The sequence below is a fragment of the Periophthalmus magnuspinnatus genome, chromosome 21, assembly GCF_009829125.3.
Source record: "Periophthalmus magnuspinnatus isolate fPerMag1 chromosome 21, fPerMag1.2.pri, whole genome shotgun sequence".
Lineage (NCBI taxonomy): Eukaryota > Metazoa > Chordata > Actinopteri > Gobiiformes > Gobiidae > Periophthalmus > Periophthalmus magnuspinnatus.
The window spans coordinates 1,185,670-1,212,483 of NC_047146.1; the positions used below are offsets into that span (position 1 = coordinate 1,185,670).

Here is a 26,814-nt window from a genome sequence, read left to right on the forward strand (position 1 = left end):
TGGTCCTCAGTCTCTGGGCCTCAGTCTCTGGGCCTCAGTCTCTGGTCCTCGGTCTCTGGTCCTCGGTCTCTGGTCCTCAGTCTCTGGTCCTCACAGTCTCTGGTCCTCACAGTCTCTGGGCCTCAGTCTCTGGGCCTCAGTCTCTGGTCCTCGGTCTCTGGTCCTCGGTCTCTGGTCCTCGGTCTCTGGGCCTCAGTCTCTGGGCCTCAGTCTCTGGGCCTCACAGTCTCTGGGCCTCAGTCTCTGGTCCTCGGTCTCTGGTCCTCAGTCTCTGGGCCTCAGTCTCTGGTCCTCGGTCTCTGGTCCTCAGTCTCTGGGCCTCAGTCTCTGGTCCTCGGTCTCTGGTCCTCAGTCTCTGGGCCTCACAGTCTCTGGTCCTCACAGTCTCTGGTCCTCGGTCTCTGGTCCTCAGTCTCTGGGCCTCACAGTGTCTGGGCCTCAGTCTCTGGGCCTCAGTCTCTGGGCCTCAGTCTCTGGGCCTCCAAATGTTTCTTGCTCGGTTACATAAAGTTTTGTTCTGGAGTTTCACTCGACCCATTTCTGCCTCAACTTTTTATCAAAATAAAAATATGATCCTGTTTCATCTGAAGAAAAACGAGAGAAAAAACATGAAATTATGTGAGAAAATCTCCCAAGATGTTTGAGGATAAGAGAGAGAGGGAGGAGGAAGAGAGAGGGAGGAGAGAGAGAGAGGGAGGGAGATGTTTAAGGACATGAGAAAGGAGGAGGAGAGGAAAAGAGGAGGGGGAGAGGAGAGAGGGAGGAGGGAGAGGAAGACATTTGAGGACAGGAGACGCTGCAGAGACTGAGAAAAAGAATTAAGAGGATAAAAGAGGACACACTACACTGAGAGAGCGAGGGAGAGGGAGGGAGAGAGGTGGTGGGAGGAAGAAGAGAGAGAGCACAATGGAGGAAGGAAGGGGAGGAGAGAAAGATGCAGAAAGACAGGGGTGAAAAGAGGAACAGAGGAGGATGGAGGGATAGAGAGAAAGAGGACAGAAGCTGGTAAGGGAAAAGAGTGAAGGATGAGAGAGACAGAGGAGCAAAGGACAAAGGAAGAGGAGTGCAGAAGATAAAAGGAGAGTGAGAGAACAGAGAAAGAGATTAAGAAGAGAGAGAGGGGCGACATAGGGCGGTAAAGTGAGAGAGAGGGAGGAAAAGAGGAGAGAAAGAGAGGGAGGTAAGAGAAAGAGTGGGTAAAGGTGAGAGAGAGGGAGAGAGAGGACAGAATGCGAGAATAAATGAGATTAGGGAAAGAAAAGAAAGCGAGAGAGAAGAGGAATAATGAAAGGGAGGGAAAGAGAGAGGAGGAGAGAGAGAGTGAGATAGAGAGGAGGAGGACAGAGGAGGAGAGAGAGGATGAGAGAGGAGAGGGGAGAGAAGAGAGAGAGAGGAGGAGAGATAGAGAGAGACAGAGAGAGTGGGGGAGAGAAAGAGAGAGAGAAAGATAGAGAGAGGGAGAAAGAGGAGGAGAAAGAGGAGGACAGAGGAGGAGAGGGAGGTTTTGGCTCTGACTCAGACACAAACACTGAAGCAGAGATCACACAGATGAGCAGCTCCACGCAATGCATCATGGGAACTGACGAAGAAAACACGGGCCCCCGTCTCCTCGATGGTTCACGGTTCGATCCCTGCTCGGGCCGTGGAGTTTGCTGCTGTGTCCTTTGGCAAGACACTCACGTAAATCCAGACTCTTCTGTTTGTGAAACTGAGGGACGAGATTTGATTTTTTTTTTTTTTCCTTTTTTTTTTTTTTTTTTTTTTTTTGCGGAGAAAAAAATGTAAGTTTGAATTTTGGGCCTGATCCGCTGCTGCGACGCTTCGACCAATCAGATCAGGACGCTCCACATGATCCTGGGGTTTTTATTTCACTTTTGTGTCTGTAAATCAAGATCTGAACATTAGCGTTAGCGACAGGTTTGATTGACAGCGTTGCTAAGCGCCTTGAACACGCCTCCTGATTGGCTCTTTTGGTTGCTACGACACTCGCGGTGCTCCAGATTAGCCGCTGTAACTGCTAGCCTCGATGATCTTTATTAACACACACAGATTATTGACGTACGCAGACGTAACTCCACAGCTGTCACCTAGCAACCGTAACGTAAACAAGGGCCAAAAATAGTTCTGATCAGACAAACACGGATAAATAAAAACACCTTTATTAAACGACATGTTGGACTCTGGTTTACATCAGCGCTACTTCCTTTTCTTTTCTTTTTTTTCCTCAACACTTTTCCCACAAACGTGCAGCTAAGTTTGATGAATATTTAGCTCAGGTTGTGTTCGCCAAACGCACGTGAACCCGTCGAACGCGCCACACGCCACACGCCACACGCCACACGCCACACGCCACACGCCACACGCCACACGCCGCACGCCGCACGCCACACGCCACACGCCACACGCTCCGACGTTTCCACGGAATAAAAACACAAATCTGAGGAGGGAAGGAGAGAATTTTGCAGCGTTTATTATTGGAGAGAGAGAGGGAGGGAGAAGGAGAGAGGGAGGGAGTGAGGGAGGGAGCGAGGGAGGGAGAAGGAGCGAGGGAGGGAGCGAGGGAGGGAGCGAGGGAGGGAGCGAGGGAGGGAGCGAGGGAGGGAGCGAGGGAGGGAGAAGGAGCGAGGGAGGGAGAGAGCGAGGGAGGGAGAGAGGGAGGGAGAAGGAGCGAGGGAAGGAGAGAGGGAGTGAGGGAAGGAGAGAGAGAGCAAGGGAAGGAGAGAGGGAGGGAGCGAGGGAAGGAGAGAGGGAGCGAGGGAAGGAGAGAGAGAGCGAGGGAAGGAGAGAGAGAGAGAGAGCGAGGGAAGGAGAGAGAGAGAGAGAGCGAGGGAAGGAGAGAGAGAGCGAGGGAAGGAGAGAGGGAGCGAGGGAAGGAGAGAGAACGAGGGAAGGAGAGAGGGAGAGCGAGGGAAGGAGAGAGGGAGCGAGGGAAGGAGAGAGAGAGAGAGGGAAGGAGAGAGAGAGCGAGGGAAGGAGAGAGACAGCGAGGGAAGGAGAGAGACAGCGAGGGAAGGAGAGAGGGAGAGCGAGGGAAGGAGAGAGGGAGCGAGGGAAGGAGAGAGGGAAGGAGAGAGAGAGCGAGGGAAGGAGCCGACTCGAAGAAGCAGACAGGAGCAGAGACAGAGAAAGAGACGACATGTAACCGTCCACAGCTACTACAACTACAACCAATACTACTACTGCTAATGGCATACTACTACTACTACTACTACTACTACTACTACTACTACTACTACTACTACTACTACTACATGTACTTCTCCTGCAAAGCCAGAATGAAAGCCCTGAGCACTTCTGATCGAGGACTTACCGAGGTTATTTTTGGACTGGCGGTGACGTTGGAGAGGAATTTCTTCACAGTGTAATTTTTCAAACGGCTAATTTTGGTCGTTAGCACCGAGAGCGTCAAAGATCCGAACGCGGAGCCAGACGACGGATTTACGGGCGTACCGCTTTGAGGTACGTGGAAGTATCTGACTTTTTTTTTTTTGTCGTGAAAGTGAATGTTTGGGGACAGTTTGAACGCCTGAGAGGTTTGGAGATAAAACGTGAAATTCGAGTTTTCACGGTGAAGATTTCGGAGAATTTTTGGACGAAATTCCGACGGAGATGAACGGAAGATTATGAAGGAGAAAATGGTGATTTTAACTTTAATGAATTTGCGCAAATGTGGATAATTAAAGACTTGTGTTCAACGACTTGCGACGAAGCAGAGATCGTCTACGAACAGCAAGAACATCGACCTCGTTTGGATCTATGAGGGATTCTTTTAAGGGTTTATTCGCACATTTTTGCAGCGGATAAAAATCAAAATCGCGCAGATCTGAGTTCAAGCCGTTCGCGTTGGATTTTAAGGAATTTCGGGAATATGTTTGCGACGAAAAACCAAGAGAACTGGATCTTTGTGAACTGTAAATCGTCTCAAACGCTCCAGTATTCCAACATTTTTTTTGCACATTTATGATATTTCTTTGTCCATTTTGAAGAAAAAACAAGACGATCTATAAATCGTGCGGATTCAGCAGAGATTTATTTTAGATGAGATCCTCTTTATCTGATTTTTCGGGCCAGATTAAAGACGTCACAAAGATGGAGGTTTTTTTTGAGGAAAACTATGATTTTTTTCCAAGATTTATTTAAGAATTTGAGAAGATTTTGACCCGACCACGACGTGAAACAGTGAACCTCGTCTGAGCTGAGTCTCCGCAGAATCGAGACACGTCAGACTCTTTATTTCGAACGATCTCTATTTTCAAACGTAATCGTCAAATCAAACTCAGAATCTCTCGGGAATTCAGTTCTTCAGCTGGAAATCGATGAGCAAAGACATTTTAAGGATCAACGGTTTGCATTTGACCCGCAACAGCTGAAGAGGAAGTTATTTTTACTTTTCCTTTGAGACCAGAGGATCAGGACCAGGTCTGGACCAGGTCTGAACCAGGTCTGAACCAGGTCTGGACCAGGTGAGAAACAGGTCTTAACAAGATCTAGACCAGGTTTGATTCTGAACCAGGTTTAGATCAGATCAGAACCAGGTCTGGACCAGGTCTGGACCAGGTTTGATTCTGAACCAGGTTTGGATCAGGTCTAAACCAGATCTGAACCAGGTCTTAACAAGATCTAGACCAGTTTTGATTCTGAACCAGGTCTTAACCAGGTCTGGGCCAGATCTGGACTAGGTCTTCATCAGGTCTTCTCTGGGTCTGGACCAGGTCTGAACCAGGTTTTAACAAGATCTAGACCAGATTTGATTCTGAACCAGGTCTGGACCAGGTCTGAACCAGGTCTGGGCCAGATCTGGGTGGATTATCTGTTCAGACTTTCCGTGCGGAGCCGTTGATTTATTGAGGTGTATTTTTAAATTTCTCGTGGGAAACAGAGACGTGTTTTCTGCTTCATTTTGACAAAAAAAACAAACATAAAGACAATTTCTCCGTGGATGGAAATACTGTTTTTCACTCAGACTAATTTAAAAAAGCAAAGACGTCACCGTGAAGTTTTTGAAAATGGATTTTAAATTTCGTCGTTTTTAATTATTGGATTTATTCAGTACAAAGTAAAGTCTCATTTTGAAGTTTGAAATGACGTAAACGTTTGGAGGTCGTGTTCAAAATCTGAATCAAAATGTAAAATTCAAATATTTAAGACATTGCAGACTCTTATTTTGAAGTTCTTCTTTTGGCATTTCATTCTTAAATTTCAAACATTTTCGTAGTTGTATTTTGAGTCTCTTGAACGGCTCAACATGAGTTTCGGAAATGTCCAGAATCATTCCGAGCTGGTCCCTGGATCGTCTCCTGCGGCCGACAACTTTCAAGAACCGTGGAAAATTCTGGATCCTCGAAACGACTCACGTCCCACAAACTGCCACGGCGGCTCGGATCTATCAAACGTGACTTTTTACGCCAACAGCAGTGACGCCGACGCTCGGATCTTTGGCGCCGGCTGCGGCTCGCACAAAAACTGGTCTGCGTTACTGATCCTGTTTGTGATCGCCGTGACCGTCATGGGGAATATTTTGGTGATTTTGGCCGTTTCGTTGGAGAAAAAGCTGCAAAACGCCACAAACTACTTCCTGATGTCGCTGGCGGTCGCCGACATGCTGCTGGGGATCCTGGTGATGCCCGTCTCCATGGTGACCATCCTGTACGGTGAGCCCAGAGGGACGTGTTTTGTTCCGTGTTTGTTCCGTGTTTTGTTCCCGTGTTTGTTCCGTGTTTTGTTCCCGTGTTTGTTCCGTGTTTTGTTCCCGTGTTTTGTTCCGTGTTTGTTTCGTGTTTTGTTCCGTGTTTGTTTTGTGTTTTGTTCCGTGTTTATTCCGTGTTTGTTCCGTGTTTATTCCGTGTTTGTTCCGTGTTTTGTTCCGTGTTTGTTCTGTGTTTGTTCCGTGTTTGTTCCGTGTTTTGTTCCCATGTTTGTTCCGTGTTTGTTCCATGTTTGTTCCCGTGTTTGTTCCGTGTTTGTTCCCGTGTTTGTTCCGTGTTTTGTTCCTGTGTTTGTTCCGTGTTTTGTTCCGTGTTTGTTCCGTGTTTGTTCTGTGTTTGTTCCGTGTTTTGTTCTGTGTTTTGTTCCTGTGTTTGTTCCGTGTTTGTTCCGTGTTTGTTCCTGTGTTTGTTCCGTGTTTGTTCCCGTGTTTGTTCCCGTGTTTGTTCCGTGTTTGTTCCGTGTTTGTTCCCGTGTTTTGTTCCGTGTTTTGTTCCCGTGTTTGTTCTGTGTTTTGTTCCGTGTTTGTTCCCGTGTTTGTTCCGTGTTTGTTCCGTGTTTGTTCCCGTGTTTTGTTCCGTGTTTTGTTCCTGTGTTTGTTCCCGTGTTTGTTCTGTGTTTTGTTCCCGTGTTTGTTCCGTGTTTGTTCTGTGTTTTGTTCCGTGTTTGTTCCCGTGTTTGTTCCGTGTTTGTTCCGTGTTTGTTCCCGTGTTTTGTTCCGTGTTTGTTCTGTGTTTGTTCCTGTGTTTGTTCCTGTGTTTGTTCCTGTGTTTGTTCCGTGTTTGTTCCGTGTTTGTTCCGTGTTTGTTCCTGTGTTTGTTCCTGTGTTTGTTCCTGTGTTTGTTCCGTGTTTGTTCCGTGTTTGTTCCGTGTTTGTTCCGTGTTTGTGCCGTGAACAAGTCAAGCTGAGCAATTAATAGATTTAGATTTTTGTTAATCAATTAAAAAAAAAAAAAAAAAAAACATGGTGGAGTAGATGGTGTTTATGTTTGAGAATTTGGTGGAGGTCAGAGCCGCCAAAGTGTCAAAAATCAAGTACAAAGTGGTTCAGTCCTGGTTCAGTCCTGGTTTAGTCCTGGTTCAGTCCTGGTTCAGTCCTGGTTTAGTCCTGGTTCAGTCCTGGTTCAGTCCTGGTTTAGTCCTGGTTCAGTCCTGGTTCAGTCCTGGTTTAGTCCTGGTTTAGTCCTGGTTCAGTCCTGGTTTAGTCCTGGTCTGTTGCAGGGGTGGGCAAACTACGGCCCGGGGGCCACATATGGCCCGTTGGTCTTATTAATCCGGTCCCCCGAATGTGACCAAATTATGGCGCAGCCACATCAGCCTCGTATTTGTCTTATTTTCTCATCAGCCCTTCTGCAAAAATGTGTTTATCAAAGAAAAGAAAAGTGGACAGTGAGCGCTGAGTCGACAACAAAATATTTTTTCACTGAAGTCTGATCAAAGTACCGAGGTAAGTTTTTTGCACAAGCTAGCAAGCTTTTGTCTGAAGGCGAGTTTGTAAAAGAAAGTATTTGGAAAACTATTTGTACAACGAGCCTCACATATTCAGGCTTTGCCACATGTTACAGACCAAATATTTAATAGAATATAAACATATATATATATATATATATATATATATATATATATATATATATATATATATATATATATATATATATATATATATATATATATATATATATATATACACACATATATCCTGGCCCCGCCCCTCTGTCAAACAACTGTGGCCTGTGTCTCAAAAACTTTGCCGACCCCTGGACTATCGTTTAAATTAAACAGTGTTTTTTTCATTGTGGTATCGAATCAGTTTTCAGTATCTGAGTCTGAGTCTGATCCTTAGTATCGAAATTGAATTGAAATGTTATTATTGTGACAACAGGAGGGGCCTGTTAAATCTATTTAACTCAGTTTAAGTTTATTTAACTCAGTTTAAGTTTATTTAACTCAGTTTAAGTTTATTTAACTCAGTTTAAGTTTATTTAACTCAGTTTAAGTTTATTTAACTCAGTTTAAGTTTATTTAACTCTGTGAGAGTCACTGTTTTTAAATAAATCACAAATGTTGATCTTCCTTTGGTTTCGTCTCAAACTCGTCACATTAATCTCACGTCTTAAACTCTTTGTTCTTGAAAAATGGATCCACTTTATGAAACAATCACGTGACTTTTGTTTATTTAAAGTGACAGAAGACGCTGAACTTTGAGTCAGTTTTTGTTTGATGTGGAACGAACCAGGAACTCCACAGATATGACCCATAACCCAGGTCAAAGGTCAACACTCCTGCTCCAGTGACACAGAGAACACTCCGTTTAGGGGTTAATTTAAAACACTGAAACAAATACGAACAATTTCATATTCTTTGTAAGAATTTTAGAACATCAAAAACACGTGTGAAGAGGTTTTAGATGTCATTTATGTTTGAGTCATCTAGAGATCTCCCCTAGGCCCTTTTCAAACCCTCCTCACAGTTCGCAGTAAGATCCTGTACGAGGCTCCGCCCACAAGCCGACATCCCCCACGCTCCACACGACAATCCTCCATAAATATACAAAAACATGACACAAACTGTGCACTACGACTTCACAAACCTGGTGTGATGTGCAGTAGTTTCATTAGTGCGACGCAGCTGATTGTGATAGTGCTCTGAAGGGGGAGGAGCTTAGCACAGAGAGCAAAGAGAGGAGAGACTCAGAGACAAAAATGAAAGTAAATCTAGTATTTTCAAAACAAAAGGAAACACGGAGATGTAAATATGTTACAGTTAATACCACATAGAGATAAATCCCTCCCCTTTAATGCCCCATAGAGATAAATCCCTCCCCTTTAATGCCCCATAGAGATAAATACCTCCCCTTTAATGCCCCATAGAGATAAATCCCTCCCCTTTAATGCCCCATAGAGATAAATCCCTCCCCTTTAATGCCCCATAGAGATAAATACCTCCCCTTTAATGCCCCATAGCACACTACATTTTAGCCCTGGTGTTTCCTTGTGCAGTGATTCTCAGTCGGGAGCGTTAGCTTGATGCTGCGTTAAACCGTCAGAGTCACATTTGTAAATTAGTCATAGATTCAAGTGTTTTGGGTTTGGAAAATTCATCCTCCATTTTCAATTATGCAGTTTACATGGTTCTGCAGTTAGCGTTAGCCTGGTCTCTGTGGTTAGCGTTAGCCTGGTCTCTGTGGTTAGCGTTAGCCTGGTCTCTGTGGTTAGCGTTATTCTGGTCTCTGCGGTTAGCGTTAGCCTGGTCTCTGTGGTTAGCGTTAGCCTGGTCTCTGTGGTTAGCGTTAGCCTGGTCTCTGTTGTTAGCGTTAGCCTGGTCTCTGTGGTTAGCGTTATTCTGGTCTCTGCGGTTAGCGTTATTTTGGTCTCTGCGGTTAGCGTTAGCCTGGTCTCTGCGGTTAGCGTTAGCCTGGTCTCTGCGGTTAGCGTTAGCCTGGTCTCTGTTGTTAGCGTTAGCCTGGTCTCTGTGGTTAGCGTTAGTCTGATTTCTGTGGTTAGCGTTAGCCTGGTCTCTGCGGTTAGCGTTAGCCTGGTCTCTGTTGTTAGCGTTAGCCTGGTCTCTGTTGTTAACGTTAGCCTGGTCTCTGTGGTTAGCGTTAGTCTGATTTCTGTGGTTAGCGTTAGCCTGGTCTCTGCGGTTAGCGTTAGCCTGGTCTCTGCGGTTAGCGTTAGCCTGGTCTCTGTGGTTAGCGTTAGCCTGGTCTCTGTGGTTAGCGTTAGCCTGGTCTCTGTGGTTAGCGTTATTCTGGTCTCTGTGGTTAGCGTTAGCCTGGTCTCTGTTGTTAGCGTTAGCCTGGTCTCTGTGGTTAGCGTTAGCCTGGTCTCTGTTGTTAGCGTTAGCCTGGTCTCTGTGGTTAGCGTTAGCCTGGTCTCTGTTGTTAGCGTTAGCCTGGTCTCTGTTGTTAGCGTTAGCCTGGTCTCTGTTGTTAGCGTCAGCCTGGTCTCTGGAGATGCTAGTTCATTATCATTTTATCATGTTACCCACAAAGCCACACTTCAGTGATTCAGGTGTGATGTTCTGTTGTGATGCGTTCGGGGCGTCCAGAACGCGCTGGACGCCTCTAGTTGGACGTTGCATTTGAGGGTAGACGCCTTTGACGTGCGTCATGGTCCGTTGTGTCTGCGAGGTCCTTTGGATGTTTTGTTTTCCCTGTGTCTTTGTGAACGTTGCAGGTTGAGAGAGCGACTTTAGTGAATGTTAGCCTTTATTCTAGCCTTTATTCTAGCCTTTATGTTAGCCTTTATGCTAGCCTTTATGCTAGTATAAAGCATAAACCTGCTTGTTTCCATGGAGATACCTGAAATGTTCCACACAATGGCATTAAGCATGGTAAATAATCACTTTTTATATAGTGCTTCTGCAACTTCAATACTATACAATATTACAAAACTATACGGGCGACAGTGGCTCAGTTGGTAGAGTGTCCACTGATCCCAAGGTTGGCGGTTCAAATCCCGCTCTCGACATAAACATCATTGGTTGAATGTTGTCGTGTCCTTGGGCAAGACACTTAACCCACCTCGCCCTCAGTGTCTGTGTACATGTGTGTGTGTGAATGTGTGTGTGAATGTGTGTGTGGTTCCTTGTTGTAAAGCACTTTGACTGTCTTCAATGTGGAAAAACACTATAGAAAAATGTGACCAAATACCTCCTCTTTAATACCCCGCAGAAGTAAATACCTCCTCTTTAATACCCCGCAGGAGTAAATACCTCCTCTTTAATACCCCGCAGGAGTAAATACCTCCTCTTTAATACCCCACAGAAGTAAATACCTCCTCTTTAATACCCCGCAGGAGTAAATACCTCCTCTTTAATACCCCGCAGGAGTAAATACCTCCTCTTTAATACCCCACAGAAGTAAATACCTCCTCTTTAATACCCCACAGAAGTAAATACCTCCTCTTTAATACCCCGCAGGAGTAAATACCTCCTCTTTAATACCCCACAGAAGTAAATACCTCCTCTTTAATACCCCACAGAAGTAAATACCTCCTCTTTAATACCCCACAGAAGTAAATACCTCCTCTTTAATACCCCACAGAAGTAAATACCTCCCCTTTAATACCCCACAGATGTAAATACCTCCTCTTTAATACCCCGCAGAAGTAAATACCTCCTCTTTAATACCCCGCAGAAGTAAATACCTCCTCTTTAATACCCCGCAGAAGTAAATACCTCCTCTTTAATACAACACAGAAGTAAATACCTCCTCTTTAATACAACACAGAAGTAAATACCTCCTCTTTAATACCCCACAGAAGTAAATACCTCCTCTTTAATACCCCTCAAACTCTTTATAAGTGAATTTCCCGTCATCTTTTTTTCTTTTCTTCGTTGCGTTCAGGAGCCCGTTCAAACGCTCGTGAACGGAGCCGTCGAGCCTCATTACCGCCGCTCTCCAGCCTCTTCACGGACATCTCCACAGGTCCCTGAACGCACCACAGCTCGTTACGACGCACTGATCTGTGTGTGTGTGTGTGTGTGTGTGTGTGCTCATGACGGACACACACAACAAACAAACGCAGTAGATTTAGACGAAGTGATTTGAGTCACTTCTTTAGCTCGTTATTGGTTCGTTCTGTTATTTGTTTGTTGTAAACTCAGGCCAAACTGTTGCGTTCAGACGTTCATCCAGACACAGCGGCTCATCAGGAGTCGACCGCGAGTATCATAGCAACCAAAGAGCCAATCATTTCTATAAACAGACCGAGGCAGTGCGGCGTAGTCCTCTGTGAGTCTGAGGACACTCGGCTTCAGCTTCAGCTTCAGCTTCAGCTTCAGCTTCAGCTTCAGCACAGAGGTGGATGTAAACGAGCCCGTCTCATTATCTATAATTACATTTGAATGATCCTCAGACTGTCCCCTGAGGTGTCCCTGTGGAGGACGGGGACAAAAATAAAACACCAGACTAATCTGAGTCTGACAAGTTATAAATGTGGGTGTTCTGGGTTCAGTCCTGGTTCAGTCCTGGTTTAGTCCTGGTTCAGACCTGGTTCAGTCCTGGTTCAGTCCTGGTTCAGTCCTGGTTCAGTCCTGGTTTAGTCCTGGTTTAGTCCTGGTTTAGTCCTGGTTCAGTCCTGGTTTAGTCCTGGTTCAGTCCTGGTTTGAAACGTGCTGCTCTAGTGCTCTTCTTCTGGCTCCTCTTCTGACTCTTCTTCTGGCTCTTCTTCTGGCTCCTCTTCTGACTCTTCTTCTGACTCTTCTTCTGGCTCTTCTTCTGGCTCTTCTTCTGGCTCCTCTTCTGACTCTTCTTCTGACTCTTCTTCTGGCTCTTCTTCTGGCTCTTCTTCTGGCTCCTCTTCTGACTCTTCTTCTGACTCTTCTTCTGGCTCTTCTTCTGGCTCTTCTTCTGGCTCCTCTTCTGACTCTTCTTCTGGCTCCTCTTCTGACTCTTCTTCTGACTCTTCTTCTGGCTCTTCTTCTGACTCTTCTTCTGGCTCCTCTTCTGACTCTTCTTCTGGCTCTTCTTCTGGCTCCTCTTCTGACTCTTCTTCTGACTCTTCTTCTGGCTCTTCTTCTGGCTCTTCTTCTGGCTCCTCTTCTGACTCTTCTTCTGACTCTTCTTCTGGCTCCTCTTCTGACTCTTCTTCTGACTCTTCTTCTGGCTCTTCTTCTGGCTCCTCTTCTGACTCTTCTTCTGGCTCCTCTTCTGGCTCCTCTTCTGACTCTTCTTCTGGCTCTTCTTCTGGCTCTTCTTCTGGCTCCTCTTCTGACTCTTCTTCTGGCTCTTCTTCTGACTCTTCTTCTGACTCTTCTTCTGGCTCTTCTTCTGGCTCTTCTTCTCCAAAGTCTTCTGTTTTGGCTCATTTTCACTGTGGCTCTTTTGTCTGATGTTTTTCGTGTCACGGTGACGTCAGAGAAGATGAGGCTGAGAGTAAATGTGCAGAGTCTTACACACTGAGCCGTGTGTCTGAGGCGTGAGCGACGTTTGTTTTTAACATAGTTCTGTGAGTCTGACACAGCAAAAAATAATAAAATATAATTTTATTTAAATATTTCAAGATCACAATAATCTTCAAATTTAAACTACAATCAAAAAAAGAACAAAGCAATAAAATAAACGTCAGTTAAATAATTATGATTTATTTTCTCAATCCGCACAGAGAGAGAGCCAGAGCTGAATATTGAGATGAGAACCATAGAGACACAAGCTCAATAGCACTGGTTTAATTTGCATTTGTCCTGTGGCTCTGTGGCTCTGTGGCTTTGTGGGTCTGTGGCTCTGTGGGTCTGTGGCTCTGTGGGTCTGTGGCTCTGTGGCCCTGTGGCTCTGTGGCCCTGTGGCTCTGTGGCCCTGTGGCCCTGTGGCTCTGTGGCTCTGTGGCTCTGTGGGTCTGTGGCTCTGTGGCTCTGTGGGTCTGTGGCTCTGTGGCTCTGTGGCTCTGGTCCTGTGGCTCTGTGGCTCTGTGGGTCTGTGGGTCTGTGGCTCTGGTTCTGTGGCTCTGTGGCTCTGTGGGTCTGTGGCTCTGTGGCCCTGTGGCTCTGTGGCCCTGTGGCTCTGTGGCCCTGTGGCCCTGTGGCTCTGTGGCTCTGTGGCTCTGTGGGTCTGTGGCTCTGTGGCCCTGTGGCTCTGTGGCTCTGTGGGTCTGTGGGTCTGTGGCTCTGTGGCTCTGTGGCTCTGTGGCTCTGGTTCTGTGGGTATGTGGCTCTGTAGCTCTGTGGCTCTGTGGGTCTGTGGCTCTGTGGCTCTGTGGCTCTGGTTCTGTGGGTCTGTGGCTCTGTAGCTCTGTGGCTCTGTGGGTCTGTGGCTCTGTGGCTCTGTGGGTCTGTGGGTCTGTGGCTCTGTGGCCCTGTGGCTCTGTGGCTCTGTGGCTCTGTGGGTCTGTGGGTCTGTGGCTCTGTGGCTCTGTGGCTCTGTGGCTCTGTGGCTCTGGTTCTGTGGGTATGTGGCTCTGTAGCTCTGTGGCTCTGTGGGTCTGTGGCTCTGTGGCTCTGTGGCTCTGGTTCTGTGGGTCTGTGGCTCTGTGGGTCTGTGGCTCTGTGGCTCTGTGGGTCTGTGGCTCTGTGGCTCTGTGGCTCTGGTTCTGTGGGTCTGTGGCTCTGTAGCTCTGTGGCTCTGTGGGTCTGTGGCTCTGTGGCTCTGTGGCTCTGTGGCTCTGTGGGTCTGTGGCTCTGTGGCTCTGTGGCTCCACCTGTGGAGTCTTTTTGTGAATGGATGCACTTCCCGATGGATTATGGATGACTCATACTGGTCTCCACGGCGACGGAGGCGGTTTCCAACGGCGACGGAGACCATGACACGCAGACGATAATGTAAGACCGGAGAACGACGTCCGCGTCTGTCGACAAAACCTCCTCAGAGAATCGAGAATCGTCTGAGGGTTTGATCTGAGTCCTGATTTGAGCCCAGTTTAGTCCTGACGTAGACCTGGTCCTGACGTAGACCTGGTCCTGACGTAGACCGGGTCCTGACGTAGACCGGGTCCTGACGTAGACCGGGTCCTGACGTAGACCGGGTCCTGACGTAGACCTGGTCCTGATGTAGACCGGGTTTGGTCTTGTTCTAGTCCTGGTCTAGTCCGGGTTTAGTTCCAGGTCTAGTCCGGATCTTGATGTTGTTTATTTGAGAACACACAAAATACAAATTATTAAACAAACTGAACCACAGAAAAGTTCAGACACGTCACATGGAGATATAAGACCGAGACCACACCCCCTCTGCCCTAGCTCCTCCCCCTCTGTCCCGAGCCCCTCCTCCTCTGTCCCGAGCTCCTCCCCCTCTATTCCGTGCTCCTCCCCCTCTGTCCCGTGCTCCTCCCCCTCTGTCCCGAGCCCCTCCTCCTCTGTCCCGAGCTCCTCCCCCTCTATTCCGTGCTCCTCCCCCTCTGTCCCGAGCTCCTCCCTCTCTGTCCCGAGCTCCTCCTCTCTGTCCTGAGCTCCTCCCCCTGGTCACATGCTCGGTCGCCGTGGTAATGTCTCTGTTTAAAGAGGACGTACTTCACTTCTATGTGGGATTATCTGACACTCCCCCTTCATACTGAAGTGTCCCCCTCTCTCTTTGGCATCAGAACATCCTCATGACTCACCTCGATGAGTTTATAAGCTCTTGTGTTTCAGGGGCATGCTAACGGCGCACCATCTTTACTTCTTTGTTCACAGTGTCCTGACCCTCAGAGCTGCTGTTTTAATGCCCAAGAATCAGGAAGTGCGCTGGTAGCATGCTTGCTGTTGTTAGCTTCGTCACGACAAAACTCGACTCTGCTGTGAAAAGTGTTTATAAAAGAAAAACCAAGCAGTTTAAAGTGAACTAGTCCTGGACTAAACCGGGACTAAATCAGGACTAAACCGGGACTAAACTGGGACTAAATCAGGACTAAACTGGGACTAAACCGGGACTGAACCAGGACTAAATCAGGACTAAACCGGGACTAAACCGGGACTGAACCAGGACTAAACCGGGACTAAACTGGGACTAAACTGGGACTAAACTGGGATTGAACCGGGACTAAATCAGGACTAAACTGGGACTAGACCAGGACTAGACCAGGACTAGACTAGGACTAGACCAGGTCTAAATCAGGACTAAACCAGGACTAAACCAGGACCAGACCAGGTCTAGGATGTGTGTGTTTGTGGGTTTGGATTCATCTGGCTCACGTCTGGGTCACTTGTCTCTGTGGACGTCTCTGTGGACGTCTCTGTGTCTCTGGAGACTCTTGAGCTCAGACGTGAGCGACACAGACTCTTAAAGACGCTGTGTCTCATTTTTACTCAGACCCAACAGGGTTTAGGTCAAAACACAAAGGATAAGTGTAGGAGCCGGGGGCCGGGGGCCGGGGGCCGGGGGCCGGGAGCCGGGAGCTGGGAGCCGGGAGCCGGGAGCTAAATCAGGACTAAACCAAAGACCAAACAGCAGGGTGGAGTTTTGCTGCACTGAGCTTCACTTCCTGTCAGGCCCGTTAGCAGAGACTTGTGTGGGCCCCTCTCATATAAATGAATATGAAGAGAGGACTGGGCCCCTGGGCCCCTGGGCCCCCGGGCCCCTGGCCCCTGGGAAGACCCCTCTGTCCCCCCTGTCCACGCCCCTGCTCCTCCTTGTGAAAAGAGCTTATAAACTCATCGAGGTGAGTCATGAGGATGTTCTGATGCATAAGGAGAGGGGGACAGGTTGTCTGTTAGATTCCAGCTGTTCTATCGTCTTTGTGCCACTGGGCAAGACACTTCACTCACCCGACATCAGCGTTAGCCACTTTAGCATCACGCTAACGAAATCACTAACCGCCACTGACGAGAGCAACTCCAACTGTTATAAATGTGTACGACTTTAAGAACGAGAGGAAAGAGAGAGAAGAGAGAGGAAAGAGAGAGAAGAGAGAGGAAAGAGAGAGAGGAAAAGAGAGAGGGAGAGGGGTAGAGAGAGAAGAGAGAGGAGAAGAGAGAAAAGAGAGAAGAAAAGAGAGAGGGAGAGAGGCAAGAGAAAAGGAGAATGGAGGAGAGAGAAAGAGTCTGTACGACTTTAAGTAGAGAAGAGAGAGAGAGATGAGAGAGGAAAAGAGAGAGGGAGAGGGAGAGAGGGAGAGGGGTAGAGAGAGAAGGAGACGGAGGACAGATGAAGAGATTTTAAGCCATTTGTACGACTTTAAGTATTGGAGAGAAGAGAAAGAGAGAAGAGAAAGAGACAGGGAGAAGAGAGATAAACGGGGAAGGGGAGAGATAAAGAGAGTGAGAAAGAGGAAGAACAGAGAAAGAGAGGGGGAGAGGAAGGGAAAGGAGAGAGGGAGAAAAAGAGAGGAGAGAAAGAGAGAGAGGAGAGAAAGAGACAGACAGAGGGAAAAGAGAAAAAGAGGGAGAAGAGGAGGAGAGAGAAAAAGAGACAGAGGGAGAAGAGAGAAAGAGAGAGACAGAGAAGGGGAGAGTTGGAGAGGAGGGAGAAACAGGGAGATTAAGACAGAGAGAGAACGTAGAAGAGAGGAGAGAGAGTAGAGGAGAAATAAATAGGGAGAGAAAGAGAAAGAAAGTGAGAGAACGCAGAAGGAGAATTAGAGATGGAGAGAGAGAGAGAGAGAGGAGAAAAACAGGAGAAACAGAGGAGAAACAGGAGAAACAGAGGAGTAACAGAGGAGTAACAGAGGAGTAACAGAGGAGAAACAGAGGAGAAACAGAGGAGAAACAGAGGAGAAACAGAGGAGAAACAGAGGAGTAACAGAGGAGAAACAGAGGAGTAACAGAGGAGAAACAGAGGAGTAACAGAGGAGTAACAGAGGAGAAACAGAGGAGTAACAGAGGAGAAACAGAGGAGAAACAGAGGAGTGCAGGCTGAGGCTCCTGTGTCTGTGTCCATGGAAACACACGACACAAACGAATAAACTGAGATTAACCTGTCCATCAATGTGAACGAGAGAGAGGAGGAGGAAAGAGAGAGGGGAGGAGGAAAGAGAGAGAGGAGGAGGAAAGAGAGAAAGAGAGAGGGGAGGAGGAAAGAGAGAGGGGAGGAGGAAAGAGAGAAAGAGAGAGGGGAGGAAAGAGAGAAAGAGAGAGGGGAGGAGGAAAGAGAGAAAGAGACAGGGGAGGAGGAAAGAGAGAAAGAGACAGGGGAGGAGGAAAGAGAGAGGGGAGGAGGAAAGAGAGAAAGAGAGAGGGGAGGAAAGAGAGAAAGAGACAGGGGAGGAGGAAAGAGAGAAAGAGAAGGGAGGGAAAGAAAGGGCAAGAGGGGTGAGAGAGAGGGCAGGAGGAGAAGAAGGGAGGGTGGGAGAGAGGAAAGAGAGGGGGTTATGGGAGGAGAGAGAGAGAACAAAGAAAGAGGGATGACCGAGAGAGATTCATTTACTATTTTTCTTTTGCTCTTTTGTTGCAAATTTTTTGCTCTTAAGCCGTTTTATATAATTTACTCTTATTAAAGGTGCACTGTGTAACTTTACTCCCCCTCCTGTTTCACCTGTCTGACCTCTGACCTCTCTCTCTCTCAGATTACACCTGGCCCCTCCCCCTCCTGTTTCACCTGTCTGACCTCTGACCTCTCTCTCTCAGATTACGCCTGGCCCCTCCCCTCCTGTTTCACCTCTCTGACCTCTGACCTCTCTCTCTCTCAGATTACACCTGGCCCCTCCCCTCCTGTTTCACCTGTCTGACCTCTGACCTCTCTCTCTCTCAGATTACGCGTGGCCCCTCCCCTCCGTCCTCTGCCCCGTGTGGATCTACCTGGACGTGCTCTTCTCCACGGCGTCCATCATGCATCTCTGCGCCATTTCTCTGGACCGTTACGTCGCCATCAGGAGCCCGCTGCACCACAGCCGCTTCAACTCGCACACCAAAGCCCGCGCCAAGATCGCCACCGTGTGGACCATCTCCGTCGGTACGCCCGCTCCACAGCCCTACGCCGTTCACCCAGACGCCCGTGTCGCTGTCATTTCCCAGTTTGAGTTGGAGCTGAATTTGCGCCAGAATTGGTCACAAAATTTTTAAAAATACTTTCGATTGTTCAACAAACGGCGGAGATTGAACCGCTTCTGGTGAGTAAAATTATGAAAATAGACTCTAACGGCAACTGACACAAAAAAGACAAAAGACTCAAACTGGGGAATGACAGTCATCAACAAATGTGATGATGCTAACTAGAGGCACTGCTCCGTCTGAAGGTCTGTTCTGAGTTTTCTTTTAATTTGACCATAAAGAAGTGATTTATCTCAACTACAACACGTCATTTGTGCCGTTAAACAAGTCCCTCTCAAATAACATCACACTCTCAAGCTAACTAGCATTAGCATTAGCATTAGCAAACAGTTTTTCAGTTAGCCACTCTCAGCTTTTTGTGTAAAATCAAACTCATAATCAGGACCGTTCTTGAGTTTCAGACGATCTTAAAACATTTTTTGCCACTGTTTGCTAATGTGTGCACTTGCGTCGCCGTGGTAACTGCTGAACATTCACCCATAGATATACATGCTTAACCCGCAAATGTGATGTGAAGTATCAATGGCGCTTGAAACCTCTGAAGAAACACCACACCACGGTTTGGAATGTGTTTGTAGCCTTCAGACTCTTAATATCTGAACTTTTCAAAAAGAGTTTTCGAAAAGAGTTAGCGGAGGCTAACCAGCTACGTGCTAACCAGCTACGTGCTAACTGACGTCTATAACACGGCTGTTTTAAGTCCAAAAAGTCTGAGAGAAGAACTCAGCCTAAATCTGCAGGTTTGTGAGTAACATGGGCCATTTAAATAAATAAAAGTACAGTTCTTGTGTCTTTATTTCCACAGAGCTGATTAAACTCTGAACGTTTGTATAATTTTTTTTCGGAAATTCTACTGGAAACAAACGATCGGGAAAAGTCCGGCCCTGCTGATCTCCATCGTAAACAGATGAAGGCAGCGTAAAGCGTTGTGGCGTGTCTTGAATGTGCTGTGTCCACGGCTCTTATTCTCATTACCCAAACAGATCCTCGTGTAGCGCTTCCTATAGCTAGTGTCATTAGCGTCATTAGCGTCATTAGCGTCATTAGCGTCTGTCCGGGGGCTTCTGGTTCAGCATAATCACAGTTATTCCTCTGACCTGCCTCGTCCCTGCCCACCGCCTCTGCCCCTGCGGAACATCGTGTCTGTTCAGGTTTATTTAAAGCTGCACTGTGTCATTTTTTAAAAAGTCCCACTGACAGAAATGAATTTTTCCTGAATCTGTTTATACTGAAGTGTCTCTGTTTCACAAGAATAAGACACAGACGAGTTTACACCATGGACCAGTGTGAACATGTGAACACACGTAACACACGTGTAACACACATGGACCTGGTTTAGTCCTGGTTTAGTCCTGGTTTAGTCCTGGTTTAGTCCTGGTTTAGTCCTGGTTTAGTCCTGGTTTAGTCCTGGTTTAGTCCTGGTTTAGTCCTGGTTTATTCCACATGTGAATATCAAACAAAGTTCTTCTATTTAATGTTTAAAATCACATTCTATCGTTTAAATGAAAGAGTGTTTTTATTTCTTTTTCTTCTTTTCAAGCATCAAAATCAAGTTTTAAATTTTCGTATCATGCCACTTTCCCGTGGATCAGATTTTTTGCTCAGAATGTTCCACAAGGTTCCCCCTCACTGACCTTTTCACAGCTCTCACAGAGCAGAGTTTTCTTACAATGGTAAAACTAACAACAACTAGCTACTCCGGCGTGTTGTACTCGTGTAGTATACTCCGGCGTGTTGTACTCGTGAAGTATACTCCGGCGTGTTGTACTCGTGTAGTATACTCTACTGTGTTGTACTCGTGAAGTATACTCCGGCGTGTTGTACTCGTGAAGTATACTCCGGCGTGTTGTACTCGTGTAGTATACTCCGGCGTGTTGTACTCGTGTAGTATACTCTACTGTGTTGTACTCGTGAAGTATACTCCGGCGTGTTGTACTCGTGAAGTATACTCCGGCGTGTTGTACTCGTGAAGTATACTCCGGCGTGTTGTACTCGTGAAGTATACTCCGGTGTGTTGTACTCGTGAAGTATACTCCGGCGTGTTGTACTCGTGTAGTATACTCCGGCGTGTTGTACTCGTGAAGTATACTCCGGCGTGTTGTACTCGTGAAGTATACTCTGGTGTGTTGTACTCGTGAAGTATACTCCGGCGTGTTGTACTCGTGAAGTATACTCTGGTGTGTTGTACTCGTGAAGTATACTCCGGCGTGTTGTACTCGTGAAGTATACTCTGGTGTGTTGTACTCGTGTAGTATACTCCGGCGTGTTGTACTCGTGTAGTATACTCCGGCGTGTTGTACTCGTGAAGTATACTCCGGCGTGTTGTACTCGTGAAGTATACTCCGGCGTGTTGTACTCGTGTAGTATACTCCGGCGTGTTGTACTCGTGAAGTATACTCCGGCGTGTTGTACTCGTGAAGTATACTCCGGCGTGTTGTACTCGTGAAGTATACTCCGGCGTGTTGTACTCGTGAAGTATACTCCGGCGTGTTGTACTCGTGAAGTATACTCCGGCGTGTTGAACTCGTGTAGTATACTCCGGCGTGTTGTACTCGTGTAGTATACTCCGGCGTGTTGTACTCGTGTAGTATACTCCGGCGTGTTGTACTCGTGTAGTATACTCCGGCGTGTTGTACTCGTGTAGTATACTCCGGCGTGTTGTACTCGTGAAGTATACTCCGGCGTGTTGTACTCGTGAAGTATACTCCGGCGTGTTGTACTCGTGAAGTATACTCCGCCATGTTGTACTCGTGAAGTATACTCCGGCGTGTTGAACTCGTGTAGTATACTCCGGCGTGTTGTACTCGTGTAGTATACTCCGGCGTGTTGTACTCGTGAAGTATACTCCGGCGTGTTGTACTCGTGAAGTATACTCCGGCGTGTTGTACTCGTGTAGTATACTCCGGCGTGTTGAACTCGCTCATAACTTCACTCTTTATGCCTCTCGTGTGACGTGGGTAAAAGGCCGTGTCCTGGTGCAGTGCTGTGAGTTTAAGCGGGTCAGACAGGAGAGCACTTTGAGCACTGCACTTTCCTCCAGGCTGTAAACACCTCATCCACATCACAATCACATCACCCACAATGCACTCTGTCCACGCCAAGTTTGGGCATACACACACGGGGTATTTGTACACACCGTGTACAAATACACATGCAAGTACACAGTAAATACACACCGTGTACAAATACACATGCAAGTACACAGTAAATACACACTGTACACTGTGTACAAATACACATATACACATACAAGTACATATACAAGTACTCAGTAAATACACACTGTGTACACTGTGTACAAATATACATACAAGTACACTGTGTACACTATGTATTTATTATCCTTCAAGTGCCTAGTACTCTGTGCTAGTACAAAGTTCTCCTGGCTCCCCCTGGAGGCCGCTGTGATACTGCAGCACACGGAGGACACAGAGGAGGGACACTTTTGTCCTGAGGACTGCTCCTCACAGCAGTTTGACCTTTTAGTCTGAGCTGCTTCAGGTGAAGCTCAGTGTCTCACGTCTGAAACAAAAAAGGAAATAAACTAAGACATTTGGAAAAGATGTGTTTGTCGAAGAGAATGAGTCACTGAGGAAATGTCCTCACAGAAGAAATGAAAGAAAAGAGGAGAGAGAGAGAGGGCAGAATGGAGGAGGGATAGAGGAGTAAGGGAGGAGAGAGAGAGGCCCCTGGGGCAAACTGCATCCACATTTGGAAGAACATGCGTGAAATTAAATCAGTTTAAGCCAAATTGAAACTGAAACAAACAGAACCAAAATATGTTTCATGAGGAGGTGGGTTCAAATCCCACCTAAGAGCCACTGTTGTGTCTCTGAGCAAGACATTTCATGTGCCTGGATCATGGGACTGTGTTTTAAGCAGTATTTTAATATTTGCAGATGTGTAGACCTGGTTTATGAGTCATATCTGTGGAGTTCCTTGGCTCAAAGCGTCTTCTGTCACTTTAAATAATCACAGTTGGTCTTATTATTATTATTATGGCTTCACAAAGCTTGTTTGTATGAAAGTGCTTTATAAATAAAGTGTGACTGAAGTACGTCACAGTGGGCGACGGAAACGGGATGATCGACAAAATTACTCAAACATGAATCACTCTGAAAACAAACAGAGTAAACACTGAAGGAACTCACCTGAACATGTTTAAAAAGCTCCAAAAAGCCCAGTTTAAGGAGACTCATTTGAGCTCCTCCTGTCATCTATTAAATATGATTGGTCTATAGAATGTGGCCTCCTTCCAGTGGGACACGTCTGGAACACCGCCTTAGGGAGGCGTCCAGGAGGTTCAACTATCAGTCAGATTCTCCTCTCCAGTCCTTGGAACAGACTTTACCAGGAGGTCTGAGGAGTGTGACTCCCCTATGATTAGAACACACCCTCCGGTCCCTCTTCTTATACAGATTGACCACCCCGGTCTGCCAGTCCAGAGGTACTGTCCCCGACCGCCACACGATGTCGTAGAGACGTGTCAGCCAAGACCCACAACATCCAGAGACTTGAAGTACTCAGGACGGATCTCGTCCACCCCTGGCGCCTTGCCACCGAGGACCTTTAACCACCTCTTTGACTTCAGCCAGGGTGATGGTTGAGTCCGCCTCCGGGTCCCCAGTCTCTGCTTCCTCCTCGGAAGACGTGACAGTGGGATTGAGGAGACCCTCAAAGTATTCCTTCCACTGTCCGACAACATCCCCAGTCGAGGTCAGCAGCTCTCCACCCTCACTGTAAACAGGTGTTGGACAGTTTGCCAGAATCTCTTTGAGGCTGTCCAATCGTTGTCCTCCTTAACCTCCCCGAGCTCCTCCCAACCCCGAGCTTTTGCCATTGCGACCCCACGAGCTGCAGCTTGCTAGGTCCACAGGTACTCCTCGGCTTTCTCAAAAGTCCCAACACCTAACAAGGCTTGATTGAACTCCTGACGGCATCCCTTACTACCCGTGTCCACCACCGGGTTCGGGGATTGCCGCCCCGATAAGCAACGCAGACCTTATGACCAGATCTACGAGCAGCCGCATCGACAATAGAGGTGGAGAACATGGCCCACTCAGAGTCCATGTCCCCAGCCTCCCCCGGGATCAGGGAGAAGTTCTCCCGGAGGTGTGAGTTGAAGACCCCTCTGACAGAGGGCTCTGCCAGACGTTCCCAGCAGACCCTCACGATGCGCTTGGGCCTAACTCACCACCAGGTCAGATGACTGACCTCTGACCTCGGGTGTCCTGGTGCCACGTGCACTGATGGACCTTGTGCTCGAACATGGTGTTTGTTATGGACAAACTGTGACAGAACACCCCTCGAGTTCACCCGTCTGGGCGGTGTAGCTGACCTTTATCTTCTGTTTGTCATAAAAGGCTTCTGACCCGCCCCCTGGACCTGTTTGTCATGGGTGACCCTACGAGGGGCATGAAGCCCCCGACAACAGAGCTGCAGATCATTTGGGCTCAAACCCTCCACCACGTTAAGGTGGTGGTTCAAAGAGGCATGTGATGATGTCATCTGTATTAAGTATGTTTGGTTTATAGAATGTGGTGATTTTCACTGGACACTGAGTCTTTAAAATAAACAAATTCATTTTTCCTGAATCTGTTTATACTGAAGTGTCTGTGTCACAAGAAAAAGACACAGACGAGTTTACACCATGGACCAGTGTGAACTACTGCACACTGAGGATTACACACATGTAACACACATGTAACACACATGTAACACACATATAACACACATGTAACACACATGTAACACACATGTAACACACATGTAACACACATGTAACACACATGTAACACACATGTAACACACATATGTAACACACATATGTAACACACATATGTAACACACATGTAACACACATGTAACACACATGTAACACACATGTAACACACATATGTAACACACATATGTAACACACATGTAACACACATGCAACACACATGTAACACACATGTAACGCATATGTAACGCACATGTAACACACATGTAACACACACGTAACGCACATGTAACACACATGTAACACACATGTAACACACATGTAACACACATGTAACACACATGTAACACACGTAACGCACATGTAACACACATGTAACACACATGTAACACACCGTTTAGCCTCACATTCACAGCTCAGTGGTGTCGGTGCTTGGGGCTGTAGATCTGCACAGCCCTGAGCTCTGGAGTCTGTGGACATAAGGCGGAGGCAGATGGAGCGTTCTCCAACTGTCAGTCATGAGCACAGGAGCAGAGAGCAAACAGGACAAAGACATTATGTAAGTCACACTGCGCCGGAGCTGAGGAGGTTTAAATAAGGCTCAACACACCACCTGCTGGAGGGGAGGGGCCTGGCGTCTGCACATGGCACAGTTTCATGTTTGACTTGGTTTGGTGGGACAGTGTTTGTGAGAAAAGTTTGAAAATGACAGGGGTGTAGTCTGACATGTGAACATGTGACTTTACCTTTCTCCCATGTTCCCACGGTCCCCTCTTCAAAAACATGTCTGCAGAGGCGTCCAGTCCTGAGTCTTTTTGACACATCACAGTGGATTTTCTTCCATCTTTTTGTTTTTTGAATCATGAAGTTGTTTCTTTTTGATTCTCAGCTGATGCTCAAATAAATAATGAATAAACTCTTGTCTCTCCCTGTCTCCTCTCCTCTCTCTCATCTCCTTTTCTTCTCTTTCTCTACTTATCCTCTCTCTCTTTCTCTCCCCCCCCCCTCCCTCTCTCTCTCAGGTATCTCCATGCCCATCCCGGTGCTCGGTCTCCGTGATCACTCTAAAGTGTTTAAAGATGGCAGCTGCCTCCTGACAGACGACAGTTTCGTGCTGGTGGGGTCGTTCGTGGCGTTCTTCGTCCCTCTGACCATCATGGTGGTCACGTACTTCCTGACCATCAGCGCTCTGCAGAACGAGGCCACGCTGTGTCTGGACCGGCTCGTCCCGCGGCCCAAGTGGAGCGCGACTTTTACGCTCAGCTTTTTACCTCAAGCTTCGGTCTCGTCGGAGAAACTGTTTCGCCGATGGTCGACCAGAGAATCTCGACGTAACAGCGTCTCGACGCCGCCGTACGGACGCCGCACGATGCAGTCCATCAGCAACGAGCAGAAGGCGTCCAAGGTCCTGGGGATCGTGTTTTTCCTGTTCGTGGTCATGTGGTGCCCGTTCTTCATCACAAACGTGCTGGTCGTCGTTTGCCGCTCGGAGGCGTGCGACCCCGACGTCATGTCCGGCCTCCTGAACGTCTTCGTCTGGGTGGGATACTTGTCGTCCGCCGTGAACCCGCTCGTCTATACGTTATTTAACAAAACGTACCGCGCCGCCTTTTCGCGCTACGTTCGGTGTCGTTATCACCCGGAGAAAAAGCCGCTGCAGCTGATCCTCGTGAACACGATCCCGCCGTTAGCGTACAGCTCCACGCAGCTGCCGCTGGGGGACATCAGGACGCTGCGAAACGGCGTCGGGACGTTCAGAAACGAGAGCAAAGTCTGACCTCGACGGACGACTGGACTGGACAAGACTGAGAAAAACTTTAAGTCATGTTCTAATGATGCTCCTCACACACAGAGCTGGACTTGTGTTTTGTTTCACATGTTTGAGTCAATTTATTATTAGTCTGTCACATCTACAAAGATCAAAATGTGATGTTCCACCTTGTGATGTCATCAAGTGGTAGTTTTCATGTTAACTCCTCTGTGTGGAGGTGCAGACTCCTCCTCTGTGCGGAGGTGCAGACTCCTCTGTGTGGAGGTGCAGACTCCTCCTCTGTGCGGAGGTGCAGACTCCTCCTCTGTGCGGAGGTGCAGACTCCTCCTCTGTGCGGAGGTGCAGACTCCTCTGTGTGGAGGTGCAGACTCCTCCTCTGTGTGGAGGTGCAGACTCCTCCTCTGTGTGGAGGTGCAGACTCCTCCTCTGTGCGGAGGTGCAGACTCCTCTGTATGGAGGTGCAGACTCCTCTGTGCGGAGGTGCAGACTCCTCTGTGTGGAGGTGCAGACTCCTCCTCTGTGTGGAGGTGCAGACTCCTCTGTGTGGAGGTGCAGATTCCTCCTCTGTGTGGAGGTGCAGACTCCTCTGTGCGGAGGTGCAGACTCCTCTGTGTGGAGGTGCAGACTCCTCCTCTGTGTGGAGGTGTGTTATTGTTTGTTGTTGTTGTTGTTGTTGTTGTTGTTGTTATGTTTTAAATCAGACCTGTGCTTCAGACTCGCTGCAGTTTCAGTGGATTTGTGGATTTGTTTCTTTTATTACGTCGTTTTTAGATGAATATTGTGATTTATTAGAACAAAATGATCCACAGAGCGACACACAAACACAACAGGTCTGATTTAAAGCCATAATGTGTAACTTTTAAATAAAAACATGTTTGGCTGTTTTTATTGCACTGAAAAACCTCTGTCCTTACTTTGAGCCGACTCGCCTCTCCACAAACCTGACTCACGCTTCTTTGACTGTGACATTCCAGAGTGTGGTGTAAAACGTGTGTATTCTCTATGGAGAATGTTCCCAAGTGTGGCTTTAACTTTCTGTTTCCATGGAGGTGACTTTAAGATGGGCCTTTATATTCTCAAATAAATGTTTTAACTTTTCTTGACTGGAGCAAACGGACGACGAGGCGTTTTGTGTTTAAGGATCGTCTGAAATAAAAACATTTATTTTTCACATTTCAAAAAAACTAAATTTCCACTTTAAAGCTTTAATCCTTCTGTTTCC

General features: G+C 47.4%; 2 protein-coding genes across 2 annotated transcripts in view; one reads left to right on the plus strand and one right to left on the minus strand.

Annotated features, from left to right (window-relative positions):
- Positions 1-4,534: 4,534 nt before the first annotated feature.
- Positions 4,535-26,814, minus strand: part of ormdl1 (ORMDL sphingolipid biosynthesis regulator 1) — a 192,687-nt gene continuing 170,407 nt past the window's right edge. The window contains exon 5 of the mRNA XM_055230618.1: positions 4,535-4,557. The gene's annotated coding sequence lies outside the window, so the exon portion shown is untranslated. The remainder of the gene's footprint in view (positions 4,558-26,814) is intronic.
- htr2aa (5-hydroxytryptamine (serotonin) receptor 2A, genome duplicate a) lies at positions 5,246-25,598 on the plus strand. The gene is made up of 3 exons (XM_033987087.1): positions 5,246-5,651; positions 17,801-18,001; positions 24,844-25,598. Exons 1-3 carry the CDS (start codon positions 5,246-5,248, stop codon positions 25,596-25,598), a joined length of 1,362 nt encoding a protein of 453 aa, XP_033842978.1.

Bases quoted from the DNA above. Each gene is read 5' to 3' on its own strand.
- htr2aa (XM_033987087.1), top strand. From the start codon at position 5,246: ATGAGTTTCGGAAATGTCCAGAATCATTCCGAGCTGGTCCCTGGATCG. The intron at 5,652-17,800 runs GTGAGCCCAGAG...TCTCTCTCTCAG, and splicing joins CATGGTGACCATCCTGTACG to ATTACGCGTGGCCCCTCCCC. The intron at 18,002-24,843 runs GTACGCCCGCTC...TCTCTCTCTCAG, and splicing joins CGTGTGGACCATCTCCGTCG to GTATCTCCATGCCCATCCCG.